Source organism: Papio anubis, chromosome 9 (genome assembly GCF_008728515.1).
Source record: "Papio anubis isolate 15944 chromosome 9, Panubis1.0, whole genome shotgun sequence".
In the NCBI taxonomy this organism is placed as follows: domain Eukaryota; kingdom Metazoa; phylum Chordata; class Mammalia; order Primates; family Cercopithecidae; genus Papio; species Papio anubis.
Window position 1 is genome coordinate 125310384 of NC_044984.1, and position 14686 is coordinate 125325069.

General features: G+C 48.0%; 1 protein-coding gene and 1 non-coding gene across 3 annotated transcripts; one reads left to right on the forward strand and one right to left on the reverse strand.

Moving 5' to 3' along the window:
* Positions 1-3236: 3236 nt before the first annotated feature.
* Positions 3237-3344, reverse strand: LOC116268998. Its single transcript, XR_004176324.1, has one exon. It is a non-coding gene; the product is annotated as a U6 spliceosomal RNA (small nuclear RNA).
* Positions 3345-5854: 2510 nt separating this feature from the next.
* Positions 5855-11664, forward strand: RAN (RAN, member RAS oncogene family). Of its 2 annotated transcripts, XM_003907394.3 has the most exons (7): positions 5855-6104; positions 6569-6614; positions 6820-6904; positions 6987-7112; positions 8523-8710; positions 9605-9775; positions 9875-11664. In XM_003907394.3, exons 2-7 carry the CDS (start codon positions 6579-6581, stop codon positions 9917-9919), a joined length of 651 nt encoding a protein of 216 aa, XP_003907443.1. In that variant the 5' UTR covers positions 5855-6104; positions 6569-6578; the 3' UTR covers positions 9920-11664. The 2 variants fall into 2 exon arrangements, with proteins under 2 accessions (XP_003907443.1, XP_009180330.1); XM_009182066.2 differs by lacking the exon at positions 6569-6614 and having other exon boundaries at positions 6028-6104.
* The last annotated feature ends 3022 nt before the right edge of the window (positions 11665-14686 follow it).

Consider the following 14686-nt stretch of genomic DNA (forward strand, 5'->3'; position numbering starts at 1 on the left):
CGGCACTTTAGGGGGCCCAGGTGGGTGGATCCCCTGAGGTCAGGAGTTTGAGACCAGCCTGGCCAACATGGTGAAAACCCGTCTCTACAACAACCACAAAAATTAGCCAGGTGTGGTAGCAGGCACCTGTAATCCCAGCTACTCAGGAGGCTGAGGCAGAAGAATCACTTGAACCTGGGAGGCAGAGGTTGCAGTGAGCTGGGATCACGCCACTGCACTCCAGCCTGGCGACAGAGCAAGACTCTGTCTTGGGGGAAAAAAAATACTCAGCCGGACGCAGTGGCTCATGCCTGAATCCCAGCACTTTGGGAGGCCGAGGAGGGCAGATCATGAGGTCAAGAGATCGAGACAATCCTGACCAACATGGTACATGGTGAAACCCCGTCTCTACTAAAAAGACAAACGTTAGGTGGGCATGGGGGCGTGCGCCCGTAGTCCCAGCTACTCAGGAGGCTGAAGCAGGAGAATTGCCAAAACTCGGGAGGTGGAGACTGCAGTGAGCCAAGATCACGCCACTGCACTCCAGCCTGGCAACAGAGCAAGACTCCATCTCAAAAAAAAAAACTCTGCAAAAGTGTCAAGGTCATGAAAGATAACGAAAAACTGAAGGACTTGCAGATGGAAAGAGACTAAGGAGGCTGACAAGCGAACATTCCATGCAGTCATGGACTGGATCCTAAACCAGACAAATGGCATCAGTGAGACAACTAACAGTTGAGGGTCGAGATGAGATAATCAAATTACAGCAATGTTAACTGCCTGATTTCGATAAGTGTACAGTGGTTACGTAACAGAGCATCCTTGGTTTTAAGAAATACGTCGAAGGGCATCTTGTTTGCTACTTACCTCAAACGTTTCAGAGAAAAAAAGTCATATATATACACACACCGAAATATATCTTTATAAAATCACATACAGGTATATAGGTGAGATCAGCTGGGGCAACATAGTGAGACCCCATTGCTACAATAAAATTTAAAAAAAGAAATTAGCTGGGCCTGGTGGCACATGCCTATAGTCCCAGCTAGTTAGCAGGCTGAGGTGGGAGGATCACTTGAGGCCAGGAGTTCCAGGCTGCAGTGAGCTATGATTGGGCCACTACACTCCAGCCTGTGTGACAGAGACCCTGTCTCTAAAAAACACTAGAGACTAAGGAGGCCTGAGAAACAAGCTAAAAGCGTTACATGTAATCCTGGACTGGATTCTTGTAGGGGAAAAACGCCAAAAGGTAGAAACACTGATGTTCTCATCACCCAGAATTGTACAAATGGTTAATATATTCTCACCTTGCTTTGATTACCCTTTTTTAAAAAAATTTTCTTTCTTGTTTTTTTTAGAGACATGGGTTTCGCCATGTTGCCCAGGCTGGTCCTAAACTCCTGGCTCAAGTGATCCATCTGCCTTGGCCTCCCAAAGTGCTGGGATTACAGGCGTGAGTCACCGCACCCAGCCTGATTACCATTTTTAAAAAAGAAATGGAACTTTGCAGGTAAGGTTAAAGTCTTCTGTGACCTCTCTCCCCAGTTCCATCACACTCCTATGTATGGAGAGAGAGAAAGGGAGGAGAGGGAATGACAGAGACAAATGAAAAAGCAAGTAATGTTAAGATTTAGGGAAAACAGAGGGAAGGGTACGTTGAAATTCCTTGTACTATTTTTGCCACTTTTTGGTAGGTCTGCATATATTTGGTAAGTCTGCGTATTTGGCTGCAATTTTTTAAACTACAGTTTAAGCACAGGTTTGCAATTCATGTTGGATGGCAAAGACAAGTTTAAGTATCTCTACAAACTGCAAAGCCATTGATAATCAGAGGAGTTTTTAGCAGAGAAAACAATACCTAAAACAATTTCAGGCCAGGCGCGGTGGCTCACGCCTGTAATCCCAGCACTTTGGGAGGCCGAGACAGGTGGATCACGAGGTCAGGAGATCCAGACCTCCTGGCTAACACGGTGAAACCCTGTCTCTACTAAAAGTACAAAAAATTGGCCAGGCGCTGTGGCTCAAGCCTGTAATCCCAGCACTTTGGGAGGCCAAGACAGGCGGATCACAAGGTCAGGAGATCGAGACCATCCTGGCTAACACGGTGAAACCCCGTCTCTACTAAAAAATACAAAAAACTAGCCGGGCGAGGTGGCGGGCGCCTGTAGTCCCAGCTACTCCGAGGCAGGAGAATGGCGTGAACCCGGGAGGCGGAGCTTGCAGTGAGCTGAGATCTGGCCACTGCACTCCAGCCTGGGCGACAGAGCGAGACCTACCTCAAAAGTATAAAAAAATTAGCCGGTGGTGGCAGGTGCCCGTAGTCCCAGCTATTTGAGGCTGAGGCAGAGAATGGCATGAACCCGCTGGAGGCGGAGCTTGCAGTGAGATGAGATTGCGCCACTGCACTCCAGCCTGGGCAACTCCGTCTCAAAAAAAAAAAAAAAAGAAAAGAAAAAGAAAAAAAGAAGCAAAACACAACAATTTCAGTATATTTTCCTGTTTTCACTCTGCTCCTTAAGGTGGTCTTTGTTTCTGAGATGGGTCTCACTATGTTGCCAAGGCTGGAGTGCAGTAGCTATTCACAGGTGGGATCATAGCTCACTACAGCCTTCTGACCTCCAGCAATCCTCCCCTCTCAGCCTCCATAGTCGCTGGGACAACAGGTGCGTGCCACCACATCCGGCAAGATGATCTTTAGAAAGTTCCGAGCTTGGGCTGGCTAATAACACTCACAGCTGGGATACCACGCCAGAGCCCCATTGAAAAGGCCAGGTGCTAGAACAACTAATACTCTCGGTTTGACATATTTCCACTTGGTATTTTTGTAGGGGAAAAAAATGCCAAAAGGTATAAACACGGGTGTTCCAATGCCCAGAACTGTACAGTAGTTAATATATTGTCACCTTTGCTTTGATTACCTTTTTTCTTTAAAATTTTCTAATTAATTAAAAAAAATTGTCATCCTTGGCTGGGCGCGGTGGCTCACGCCTGTAATCTCAGCACTTTGGGAGGCTGAGGTGGGCAGATCACCTGAGGTCAGGAGTTCGAGACAGGCCTAGCAAACATGGCGAAACCCCATCTCTACTAAAAATACAAAAATTGGCCGGGCGTGGTGTCGGGGGCGTGTAAACCCGGCTACTCAGGAGGCTGAGGCAGGAGAATCGCTTGAACCCGGGACACAGAGCTTGCAGTGAAATGAGATCACGGCACTGCACTCCAGCCTGGGCAACAAGAGTGAGACTGTCTCAAAAAAAAAAAAAAAGAAAGAAAAAAAGTAAAAGAAAAATTGTCATCCTTGCACAGGCGGCATGCTAATCTTCTCTGTATCATTCCAATTTTGGTATACGTGCTGCCAAAGTGACCACTCGATTACCTATTCCAATATAACGAAACCCCGTCTCTACTAAAAATAAAAAAAATTAGCCGGCTGTGGTGGCGCATGCCTGTAATCCCAGCTACTCAACTAGCTGAGGCAGGAGAATCGCTTGAACCTGGGAGGCGGAAGTTGCAGTGAGCCGAGATCACACCACTGCACTCCAGCCTGAGCGACAGAGTGAGGCTCTGTCTCAAAAAAAAAAAAAAAAAGAAAGAAAGAAAGAAAAATAAAAAACAAAAGAAATAGAATATTGCAAGTAAAGTTAAAGTCTTCTTTGACTCTTCTCAGTTCCATCACACTCCTTTCTACCCTTTCTTGAAGGAGTAACCATCAGGATATGGTATGTATATCCTTGCAATTAAAAAAAAAATACATATATCCAATAGCCAATATGCTTTTTATGTTTTTGTAAAAAACTTACATAAATGACATTATACTATATATATAATCCCTTTAGATAAAGTTACATATAGTGTTAGGCTTTATGTAATAATTTTGAAAACAGGGTCTTACTCTGTCTCCTAGGCTGGGAACTCCTGGGTTTAAGGAATCCTCCTACCTCGGGCTCCCAAAGTGCTGGGATTACAGGTGGCCTAGACTTTATAAAGCTATTATCACCTCTTTCTTCTTTTCTCAACATTATCCTTTTGACGTCTATCTAAACCTGTGGAAACAGATGACCGTCAATCCTTTTAAATGTTATACAGCATTAAATGTTGTGCACATGTGTGAGGCGTGAGTTTAACTCTCGAGCCTCTCCCTAGAAATGGAAATCCAGGGTCACAAGCAATGGGCATTCCCGTTTTACTGTTAGATTCTGCTCTTCCGCGAGAGGTGCTTGGCGTTGCCCTGAGGGTTCTGGGGGAGCTCGGACTTGCGTTCCCAGCAGGCCGGTTCTCAACCGAATTGTGACCAATTTGCGTCACTGGGGTTCCCAGCGGACTCAAGTGTGCCCAGGACTGCAGGGAGGACTCCTTGGTTACCGGGGCTCTTTCACCGTGCTGGACTCTTCTAAGGCGCTTGACTGCGCTGATTTGAGCCTTTTTCCGTCTGCATGTCGGCAGGGGCGCCTAGGAAGTCGGGGTCGCTCTAGCTCAACCTTGTTTGGAGTCTTACAGCTTCAGGCCAACACGGGGCTGGGAAGCTGAGCACTTATTCCGTCCGCGTTCGTAACTAGGGCTGGAAGACGCGCCCAGACTGCAAACAAAATTTCATCATTTTGTTTGTAGGACGCAGCGGCCAAGGCTGCCAACCTATGAAACGCTTTGAGAAGCTGGGCGCTTTGGGAGGCCGAGGCGGGTGGATCCCCTGAAGCCAACCTGGGAGACATAGTAAGATCCTGTCTCTAAAAATTAAAAAAAAAAAAAAAAATTACCCCGGATGTGGTGCGCGCCTGTAGTCCCAGCTAATTGGGAGGCTGAGGCGGAGATCGCTCGGTGCTTGGGAGTTCGCGACCAGCCTTCCGCGTCATAGCCGGTGACTTCAGTTCTTTTGACGAGTCTGCTTGTACGCTTCAGGCTGGAGTGCAGTGGTTACCACCGTAAGCTCTGGTTTACATTTCGCTCAGTTTTGTTGATTGCGCCACCGCCAGCTGTATTTTAGAGACGGTTTCTCGTTCGATCTGATCCGCCTCGTCGCTGCTTCCAGCGTTGGGATTACAGGCGAGCCACCGCGACCTCGCCGACTCTGTCTCTTAAAAAAAATGGCCGGGCCGTGGCTCAAGCCTGTAATCCCAGCACTTTGGGAGGCCGAGACGGGCTGGATCATTTATAGTCAGGAGATCGGTGACCATCCTGGCTAACACGGTGAAACCGTCTCTACTAAAATACAAAAAACTGAAGCTGGGCGAGGCGGGCGCCTGTAGTCCCAGCTACTCGGGAGGCTGAGGCAGGAGAATGGCGTAAACCCAGGAGGTGGCGGAGCTTGCAGTGAGCTGGGAGATCCGGCCACTGCACTCCAGCCTGGCGGCAGAGCGAGACTCCCGCCCTCCCCAAAAAAAAAAAAAAAAAAAAAAATGGGTAGCCATTTTCCGGGGTGGGGGCATCCCTCTCTGGTTCCTCGCCTCCAACTGGCCCTGGTCCTGGGGGCGTGAAGGCTGCGATCTGGAGAGACAGAGCCGCGGGCTGACTCTGGAGGCCCAGCCTAGGATCCCTTCATTCATTCATGCGTTCTGTCACTCACCCGTCCTGCGCGCACGCGAGCGCCATCCTAAGCCCCAGGACCCCAAGTACCCCAACCCCACGGGGCACAGACAAGGACAGGCTGGCCAGCGCCTGGAAGCCGCGTGCCTGACCGCGTCTGCCCAAGCGAGTACCGCCTCCCACCCAAGAGGCAGCACGGCCGCGACAGTCCGGCCGCGCCCAACGACTCCCGCCCAGGGGCGCGCCGCCTCCCTGTCAGCGCATGCGCGCCCCCGAGCCCGCCCTGGGCGTCGGCGCACGTGGCCCCCACGGGCCGGCATGCGTGCGCGCTCCCGGCTCGCCCTCCCACGCGGTCCATCGCGCCTCCCGCCCCACCCTAAGCGCAGCGCCGGCCGCAGCGGCCGACTGAACCAGGTTGCGTGCGTGCGCGCGCGCACGCGCGGGCCACGTGGGCGGGCGCCGTGCCGTTGCCCCGCCCCTTGTCAACCCCGCCCCCGCCGGCCCCGCCCCTGCCCGCGCGCCGGCGTCGGCTGCGTCTCCGGCGTTTGAATTGCGCTTCCGCCATCTTTCCAGCCTCAGTCGGACGGGCGCGGAGACGCTTCTGGAAGGTAGTGAGACGCGGCGGGCCGGGCAGGGCAGGGCCGGACGGGGACAGGGGCGGCGGCGGCGGGATAGGGGCCGGAGCCGGGGTCAGGGCCGGGGCAGGTGGCGGGCCCAGGGACAGCGGGCGGCTGTGCGTAGGTGGGTGGCGCGGGTCCGGCCGAGCCGGGGCAGGAGACGGGCATGGGGTCGGCGCCCGCCCCCGCGAACCCCCGTTTCATCCTCCGCTCTCATTCCCGTCCCAGTCTCAGTCCCGTCCCTATCCCGACTCATCCGTCCGCCGTTCCCCGCGCCCCGCCGCCCCGGATGCCGGCCCCGCCCGCCGCCTTCCCGCTCCCAGGCCCGGCCGCCATGGCGCCGCGGGCGGGAGGCCTTTGTGGGGCGGGCACGTGGGGCGCTGGGGGCGCGGGAGCGGGGCCGCCATGGGCTGCGGGGCCGCGCGAGCGCTCGCCTCCGTCCTCTGCCTCCGCAGGAACGCCGCGATGGCTGCGCAGGGAGAGCCCCAGGTCCAGTTCAAAGTAGGTAACCCTGCGGTGCGGGAGGCGGCCGAGTCCGACCGCGTGCGACTCGCGGGTCCCTCCTCCCGGACCCACGATGGCTGTAACGGGGCCCCGCATCCATATGCTTTGTTTTAAGTGAGCCTGTGATGGTTAAAGTTCCATGACTCTGGGATCTTGAGAGGTGAAGTGTTTTGGGTTTATTTCCAAATGTGTTCTCCAACAGCTTGTATTGGTTGGTGATGGTGGTACTGGAAAAACGACCTTCGTGAAGCGTCATTTGACTGGTGAATTTGAGAAGAAGTATGTAGGTATGTGCAGGAAAACCTTGCTTGTGGAAATACGTGAGAAATGGGTAAATTCATCCACTCAATCACGTCGTTTCCGTTTTAGCCACCTTGGGTGTTGAGGTTCATCCCCTAGTGTTCCACACCAACAGAGGACCTATTAAATTCAATGTATGGGACACAGCCGGCCAGGAGAAATTCGGCGGACTGAGAGATGGCTATTATATCCAAGGTAGGCATTTGTAACTTGCTGAACAGTTTTTGAGAGGTTTTGTGTACTTCAGTTTTCAAGGTTATAGAAAATCAGGTCTGTTCCAACAAATAGTGCTTAATACTGTAATGGGAATTGTGTCATTTCTGGGTTAAAAAAAGACATGTGGACTTCAGGGAGTTGACCACCATTTTGGTGGCAGAGGAGAAAATTTTATGAAAGTTGCATGCTGTGTCATGCTAGGCATGGTTTAGAAAAACCTATGACTTACACTGGAACTTATAAGTCATCTTTAAAACAATAACAGGCGATTACAGCAGTTTCAGTATTTGAAAACTTAGGTTCTTGTGTGTAGTTTGGTGTGGCGATCAATGAATATTTCTAGTCCATTACAAAGCAACACCAGATACTAGACCAGAGGAGATAGGAGGTCTTAACAAGTGTTATACAAGACTAGCCGATTTCTTGTTAAATTGTTTGTAGTAAGTTGTGCAGAGTATTTTTCCCAAATAGTTTGATTTAAAAATCTCAAGGAAAATGTTCATTGTACCAAAAAGAGAGGAATAAACAAAATACTCATCTCTCCTGGAACCTCACGTTGCTAATAACACATTATCTGGAATCATTCCATGCCTTTTGCTCTCCTTGAACGTGTACATATAAACACAAGAATTTCCCCCCCAAAAAATCCTTTAACCAAAAAGTTGTGGTTTCTTGCCTTATTAACTGTACCATAGTTATTCCTGCAGGTGAATATATAGACTTTATCTGGGTTATTTAATTATTTTTTTTGAGACAGGGTCTTGCTTTGTTGCCCAACCTGGAGTGCAGCTTCCGCCTCCTAAGCCTCAGCCTCCTGAGTAGCTGGGACTACAGGCACCTGCCACTATGCCTGACTAATTTTTGTATTTTTTTTTGTAAGGATGGGGATTCACCATGTTGCCCATGCTGGTCTGGAACTCATGAGCTCAGGTGATCCACCCACCTCAGCGTCTCAAAGTGCTGGGATTACAGGCATGAGCCACATCGCTTGGCCTATCTGGAGTTTTTAAGACAGGAATGATATTTCCTAGTATAGTCGGCCATTTAAAGACTTTCTGAAGACTATATTTCCAGGCCCTACCCTCAGAATATGGCAGCTTGGTTCTCCAGAATCTCACTTGGCATTAATTACTTCAGATAGTGTTTTTGGGATGAGGGGAGTATTAATGGTGAAGTTTATCGGGGAGATTTGATAGAATCAGCTCATCTTTCTTAGGAAGAGTTCTGTGTTAATGTTCTTAGAATTGAAAGAGACTTTGAAAGTGAGGGGAGAGATCTAGGTGCCTCGTTGAGGTCTAAGACTATAGTTGAATCCTAGTCTGCGGTTCTTAGCATTCTTCACTTGTGTGGTAAACTGAGTGTACTAATTACCGCAACTGTTTCTTTCAGCCCAGTGTGCCATCATCATGTTTGATGTAACATCGAGAGTTACTTACAAGAACGTGCCTAACTGGCATAGAGATCTGGTGCGAGTGTGTGAAAACATCCCCATTGTGTTGTGTGGTAACAAAGTGGACATTAAGGACAGGAAAGTGAAGGCGAAATCCATTGTCTTCCACCGAAAGAAGAATCTTCAGGTGTGTAAAATTAAAACTTCCTGAGTTATTTCTCTTATCGGAGATAGTATGTAAGACCATGAAATTGACCAGTGTCTATTATATATGGAAATGATTTTTTTTCTCCCAAGATGGAGTCCCGCTCTGTCCCCCAGGCTGGAGTGCAGTGACGCAATCTGGGCTCGCTGCGACCTCCGCCTCCCGGGTTCAAGCAGTTCTCCTGTCTCAGCTCCCCTAGTAGCTGGATTAAAGGCATGTACCACCACGCCTGGCTAATTTTTGTACTTTTTTTTTTTTTTTTTTTAGTAGAGACGGGGTTTCACCATGTTGGTCAGGCTGATCTCCGACTCCTGACCTTAAGTGATCCACTTGCCTCGGCCTCCTGAAGTGCTGGGATTACAGGCATGAGCCACTGTGCTGGCAGGAAATAATTTTGTCTTTTTTATACTGTTGTTTTTAAAGAATGATAGAGATGGGGTTTCACTGTTGTCCGGGTTGGTCAACTGAGATACATGTGTGTATTTATATATTCTTTGTTTTTTGAGACAGGGTCTTGCCCTGTTGCCCTGGCGGGAGTGCAGTGTCATGAACATAGCTCACTGCAGCCTTGAACTCCTGGGCTCAAGCAGTCCTCTCACTTCAGCCTTCTGAGTAGCTGGGACCACAGGCATTCAAGACCATGCCCACCTAATTTGTTTTTTTGTAGAGATGGGGTCTTGCTCTGTTGCCCAGGCCTGATCTTGTACTATTGGCCTCAGGCAATCCTCCCACCTCAGCCCTCCCCAAAGTGCTGGGATTACAGGCATGAGCCACCATGCCTTGCCAAGAATCTTAACATTTTCTTGTCTTGCCATGTCCTAGAAAAATCGTCATCTTAATGAATTTTAAAAAGTAAAATTATTTTCTTTTAAACAGTACTACGACATTTCTGCCAAAAGTAACTACAACTTTGAAAAGCCCTTCCTCTGGCTCGCTAGGAAGCTCATTGGAGACCCTAACTTGGAATTTGTTGCCATGCCTGCTCTTGCCCCACCGGAAGTTGTCATGGACCCAGCTTTGGCAGCGCAGTATGAGCACGACTTAGAGGTATTATGGCCACTTTGCTGTCTAGGCTATAACGTTTGACTTGTATATTCCTGGCAGTTTTGATCTGGAGTGTTAAGATTTTTTCATCTCTTCGTCTAGGTTGCTCAGACAACTGCTCTCCCGGATGAGGATGATGACCTGTGAGAATGGAGCTGGAGCCCAGCGTCAGAAGTCTAGTTTTATAGGCAGCTGTCCTGTGATGTCAGCGGTGCAGCGTGTGTGCCACCTCATTATTATCTAGCTAAGCGGAACATGTGCTTCATCTGTGGGATGCTGAAGGAGATGAGTGGGCTTCGGAGTGAATGTGGCAGTTTAAAAAATACCTTCATTGTTTGGACCTGCATATTTAGTTGTTTTGGAACGCAGTTGATTCCTTGAGTTTCAAATATAAGACTGCTACAGTCACATCACAATATTCAGTGGTGAAATCTTGTTTTGTTACTGTCATTCCCATTCCTTTTCGTTTAGAATCAGAATAAAGTTGTATTTCAAATATCTAAGCAAGTGAACTCATCCCTTGTTTATAAATAGCATTTGGAAATCGCTAAAATAGGGAAATTTTATGCCATGTTAATATTTGAATTGCCTTGCTATTATTGCTTAATTTGAAATCTATTGGGTTAATTTCTCCCTATGTCTACTTTTTATTTTTGTACATTTGAGCCATGTCACACAAACTGATTATGGCAGATCAGCAGTATTCTATTTGGTTAGAAGGGTCACATGGTGTAAATATTAGTGCAGTTAAGCTAAAGCAATGTTTGCTCCACCTTCATTTTGGCTAGGTAGGGTCACCTAGGGAAGAACTTGCTCAAAATTTGTGACCTGTCAGAATAAAAAATAATGTGGTTTGTATATATGAAATAGATATTTTAAGGGTAATACTTTTGTTTTATGGCAAAAGGAATCATGTTTTAATGTAGAACTTCAAACAGGATGGAATATCAGTGGATGGCAGGAGCTCGGGAATTCTTGCTGTTAAGTACAAATTTTGCACTTTTTGAATGTTAGATGCTTAGTGTAAAGTTGATACGCAAGGAAAATGGTCCATGTTTACCCACGGTTTTCAGGTACTCCCGGACTTTAAAGATGTCTTGGACATTAAGTTCTTAAGCAGTACACACTATACCGTTTGATTATTTTTTTTTTTCCTCCTAAGGATTTTTTTGTAGGGCAGCACAGCAGAGCAGGACATGGATGAAATACTAGGAATACGCATAGTGGGGCAGTGTGGGGGCTTCTCAGCAATGGAGAACAGTTGGTGAAACCTTTATTTTTATCAAACTAAGCATTTAATCTTGTATATTTTCCACATTTAAAAATGAATTAGGTCTCTATCCTAATTAGGATTTGATCCCATCAACACTATTGTAGCAGTTAGGAATCTTAAGAGCTATTTTTTTTTCATACAATTACTGTAGTCCAGTTTACCAAAGTTTTCTTTAGATGTCTGATTATCTTGAGGTGATTACTTACCTTAAAAGGTATAGAAAGGATCACTTACATATATGGAAAAATGAAACAAGGGTGAAGCTGAATAAAGTTCTACTTACTGTATTAACTGGCAACAGTTGAGTTTCTTAAGATCTGAATTGCTGTGTATGTTACGCTGTATTCAGAACCAGTTTCTAACCAGCCTGTGAGATGGGAAGTTTTTTTCCCATAATTGGGATGAAACCTTTCATTCAGATATTTTGAATTGAAGGTGTATGTGTTGTTTGTAACCTTGTGTAGATTGCAAGTGGTGTTGACATTCTGGATCTTCTATGTAACAGTTGAAATTTGGAAGTGACGTCGCTTACCTGTCTAACATGGTGTGGGAGAGAATTTACAAGTCATTTATTGAAAGAATAATTGTTGCAAAATATATTGCTTCGACTTTGCCTGGATTTTTTGAATCATCTGTAGTATTTGCTTTAGGAAATACTGACTAGTTAGCAGAGATTATTATCTTTTATGTGGGGGGTGGAGTGGGGAAGGGGTCATTTCTCTCCAGATTGTACATATGGGAAAAGTTGGCTCTCCATTTTTTGAAATCTCCTAATGAAAGCTTTATACGAAGTTACTGCACACTAGTAATAGCTTATTCGAGCAAAGTCATTAAGAAAAAGCATAGTTAACGCATGGGTCTTGTGTGGATATAATGTGAAACATTGGTAAATTAGCGGGTAAAATGTTGGAGAGCAGTTTCAGTTTGTGTGAGAGCCAGTTTTTTTTTTAAAAACCCATATAGAATTTTTTTTTTTTTAAATCATAAAATGTCTGGAAAAGATGAGACTCCAAAATAACCTCCAAAGAGGACTGGTTTCCTGGCTAACTGTTCACCTGAAGGAACTCAAGTACAGAGAATTTCTGGTTTCTTCTGCAAAAACATCAGGAACACAAAAAATTACCCGCTGAGCAAATGGGGTGAGGGTTGGATTCAGCTTTTCTTGCCGGCAAACTGACACATCGTGTATGATGCTTTCTGCCACGTTGGGGCTGTGCAGGGCTGTCCTGCCCAGCAGGATAACGTGAGACTAAGCTCTCCCTGTGTGAGGCAGACCTTGTACTAGGACAGCAGCCATCCTAACTCCCTGCAGCACCTTTTACCCTTGAAGTCGAGGGCATGTTGGGGAGAAACCGAACCTAACCACGGAAACCTTATCTTTAGTTAAGGGGTCAGAGTCCAATTCAAAAAACATCTGATGCATCTCCCCTGCTCCACATTTCCTACAAGGTCTTGCAAGCTCTGGTGACACGTGCATCCTGAGATCACACACCTGTGTGCATACTGCTTTTCAGAACTCCCCCTTACCTCTTCTGAAGTCAGTCCTACCAGTTAATGCTTTACCTCCTTTAGAATTCACTCACTGGTTTTTACCTTAAGTGAGTCAGATGTCCGACTACAGACATCACAGATTGCTCTCAGCCCTAGTCAGCATGGCAAATTTGCGATTGCGACTTTCCCTTCCTAGTCTAATTGCCACGGGGGCAAGGGCCATGTCACTGCTTTTTCATGTCCCTAGTGTTTACTAAATGTTCTATGGGAGCCTGGAGGAACAGAGAACTTGGGGGTTAGAGAAAGGGTGGGATTGATGGAGGTGGGTGGAGAGGAGCTGGGAGAACTTCATACACCATTGGGTCTGACTATTCCGAAGTCATGCTGGTATTTCCTTCCCGAGGTTTGTAGCTTATACTCTCTTTTCAGTTTTTTAGATTAATTTATTTTATTTATTTATTTACTTTTTTAGAGTCTCTCTCTCCCAGGCTGGAGTGCAGTGGCGCGATCTCGGCTTACTGCAACCTCTGCCTCCCGGGTTCAGGCGTTTCTCATGCCTCAGCCTTCTGGGTAGCTGGGACAGGCATGCGCATACACTGTCTTTTATCCATTTATTCTGGCTTGTTTCTTTAGTGTACAGGAGTAGAGAGAGTCAGTGTGGACAGTCGGGAAGCTTGCGGGATGGAACTCAGTTAAAATGGTGCCATCAGCAGGTGTTGGGGCCGTGAGGCTTGAAGTTTAGTCACAGGCATTGGAAAAGGCACCTTGGATTTAGTTGGTTTTCAGTTCCCTACCTTGAAGAAGCAAAATAGAAACCATTCTGTATACATTGGCCTTTGGTAATGTGGACAGTTCAGTCCTCCTGTCCAGTCAGCTGTGCTCAGAGATAGACTGTGCAGTGCTGCAGTGGCTTCGCTCATGAAGCCCTGGCCTGGGGAGACAGGCAGTCGGGTTCCCTGGGATGAGGCTGAGCGCTGCAGCGAGTGGGAGGAGCGACAGCAGGATGAGGCTTTGGGAGCATGGCAGGGGCCTGGTCTGAGGCCTGAGAAGGAGGGCAGTGGAGTCCAGGAGAGACCCTGAGGGGGAAGGCCCCCTGGCGAGCAGGCGGGAAGGTGGGGTGCACAGGCGGAGGCTCTCAAGCAGGCGTGTGGTTTTTTATAAGCCGGTTTACAGTTTGGCATTTAGAACACAATGGGACGCCACAGAAGGCTCAAGCGTCATAAGATTTTGGCAACAGGAGTGGGTGCCCAGGGTCCAGGGGCAGCCAGCCTTGCCCCCGCCAAGCCTATGCTCCAGGAAAGGAAGGGTTGCACCGTGGCCACCACAAAGCCTCGTCCAACCCCTCAGCGTACTCATCCATTGAGTGAGCAGCCACTGCTAACGCCAGGCGCTGGCCCCACCCATGCAGGGGGGCTTCTTAACGAGGCAGGAGAAAAGGATCGGGGGCTTCTCCAATAGTAAGTGTGAGGTGTGAGCTGCAGTGCCTAAAGCCACCAATACCTGTGGTCAAGGTCAGTTTCTGGTGACAAAACTATGGATCAGGCCGGGGGTCGAGTGGCTGTGACAAGGTAGCAGCACTGTGACTGCCCCCCAGGCATGAAGGATGGGAACCGAATTGCTAGGAAGCGCAGCTGGAAGCCGGTGGGCAGGGGAGCCGGGTGGGGCAGAGCTGCAGGTCTTGGGGAGAAGTATTTGCTTTTTGCTTCCTCCCTCCCTTGATGTCCGACCTTCTTTTCCCCCACCAAGGGAAGAAGTCGTACAGGCTGGGTATTGACAGTGTGGGGATTGGAGCAGTTAAAACAGACACAGTTGGCACAGTTCCCCCCACCAGAGGTAACTTGTTGACATTTTGTCATATATCCTTTCACATGTTTTCTAAAAAGAGGGGATTATACTATCATGCAGTTTCCTAGCCATTTTTCACTGTTTGTGATGGGCTTTTCTACGTCAGTGAGTTTCACAGCACTGTTCACAATTATCTAGGGATCCAGAGCGCAGCCAGGCCGTCATTTAGTGTGACAGCCACTGTGGTTCTCGTCAGACTGCGTTGCTGTCTCGTCCCACTCGTCTGCATGCCGCTTAGCAGACTGGGTTTAACTCTTGAAGGGAAGTTTATTTCCAGATGTGTAGACCATCCGTGGTCTTTTTCT

Excerpts from the sequence above, each read along its gene's own strand:
- RAN (XM_003907394.3), top strand. The coding sequence starts at position 6,579 with ATGGCTGCGCAGGGAGAGCCCCAGGTCCAGTTCAAA. Across the intron at positions 6,615-6,819 it reads AGCCCCAGGTCCAGTTCAAA|CTTGTATTGGTTGGTGATGG; the intron begins GTAGGTAACCCT and ends GTTCTCCAACAG. Across the intron at positions 8,711-9,604 it reads ACCGAAAGAAGAATCTTCAG|TACTACGACATTTCTGCCAA; the intron begins GTGTGTAAAATT and ends TCTTTTAAACAG.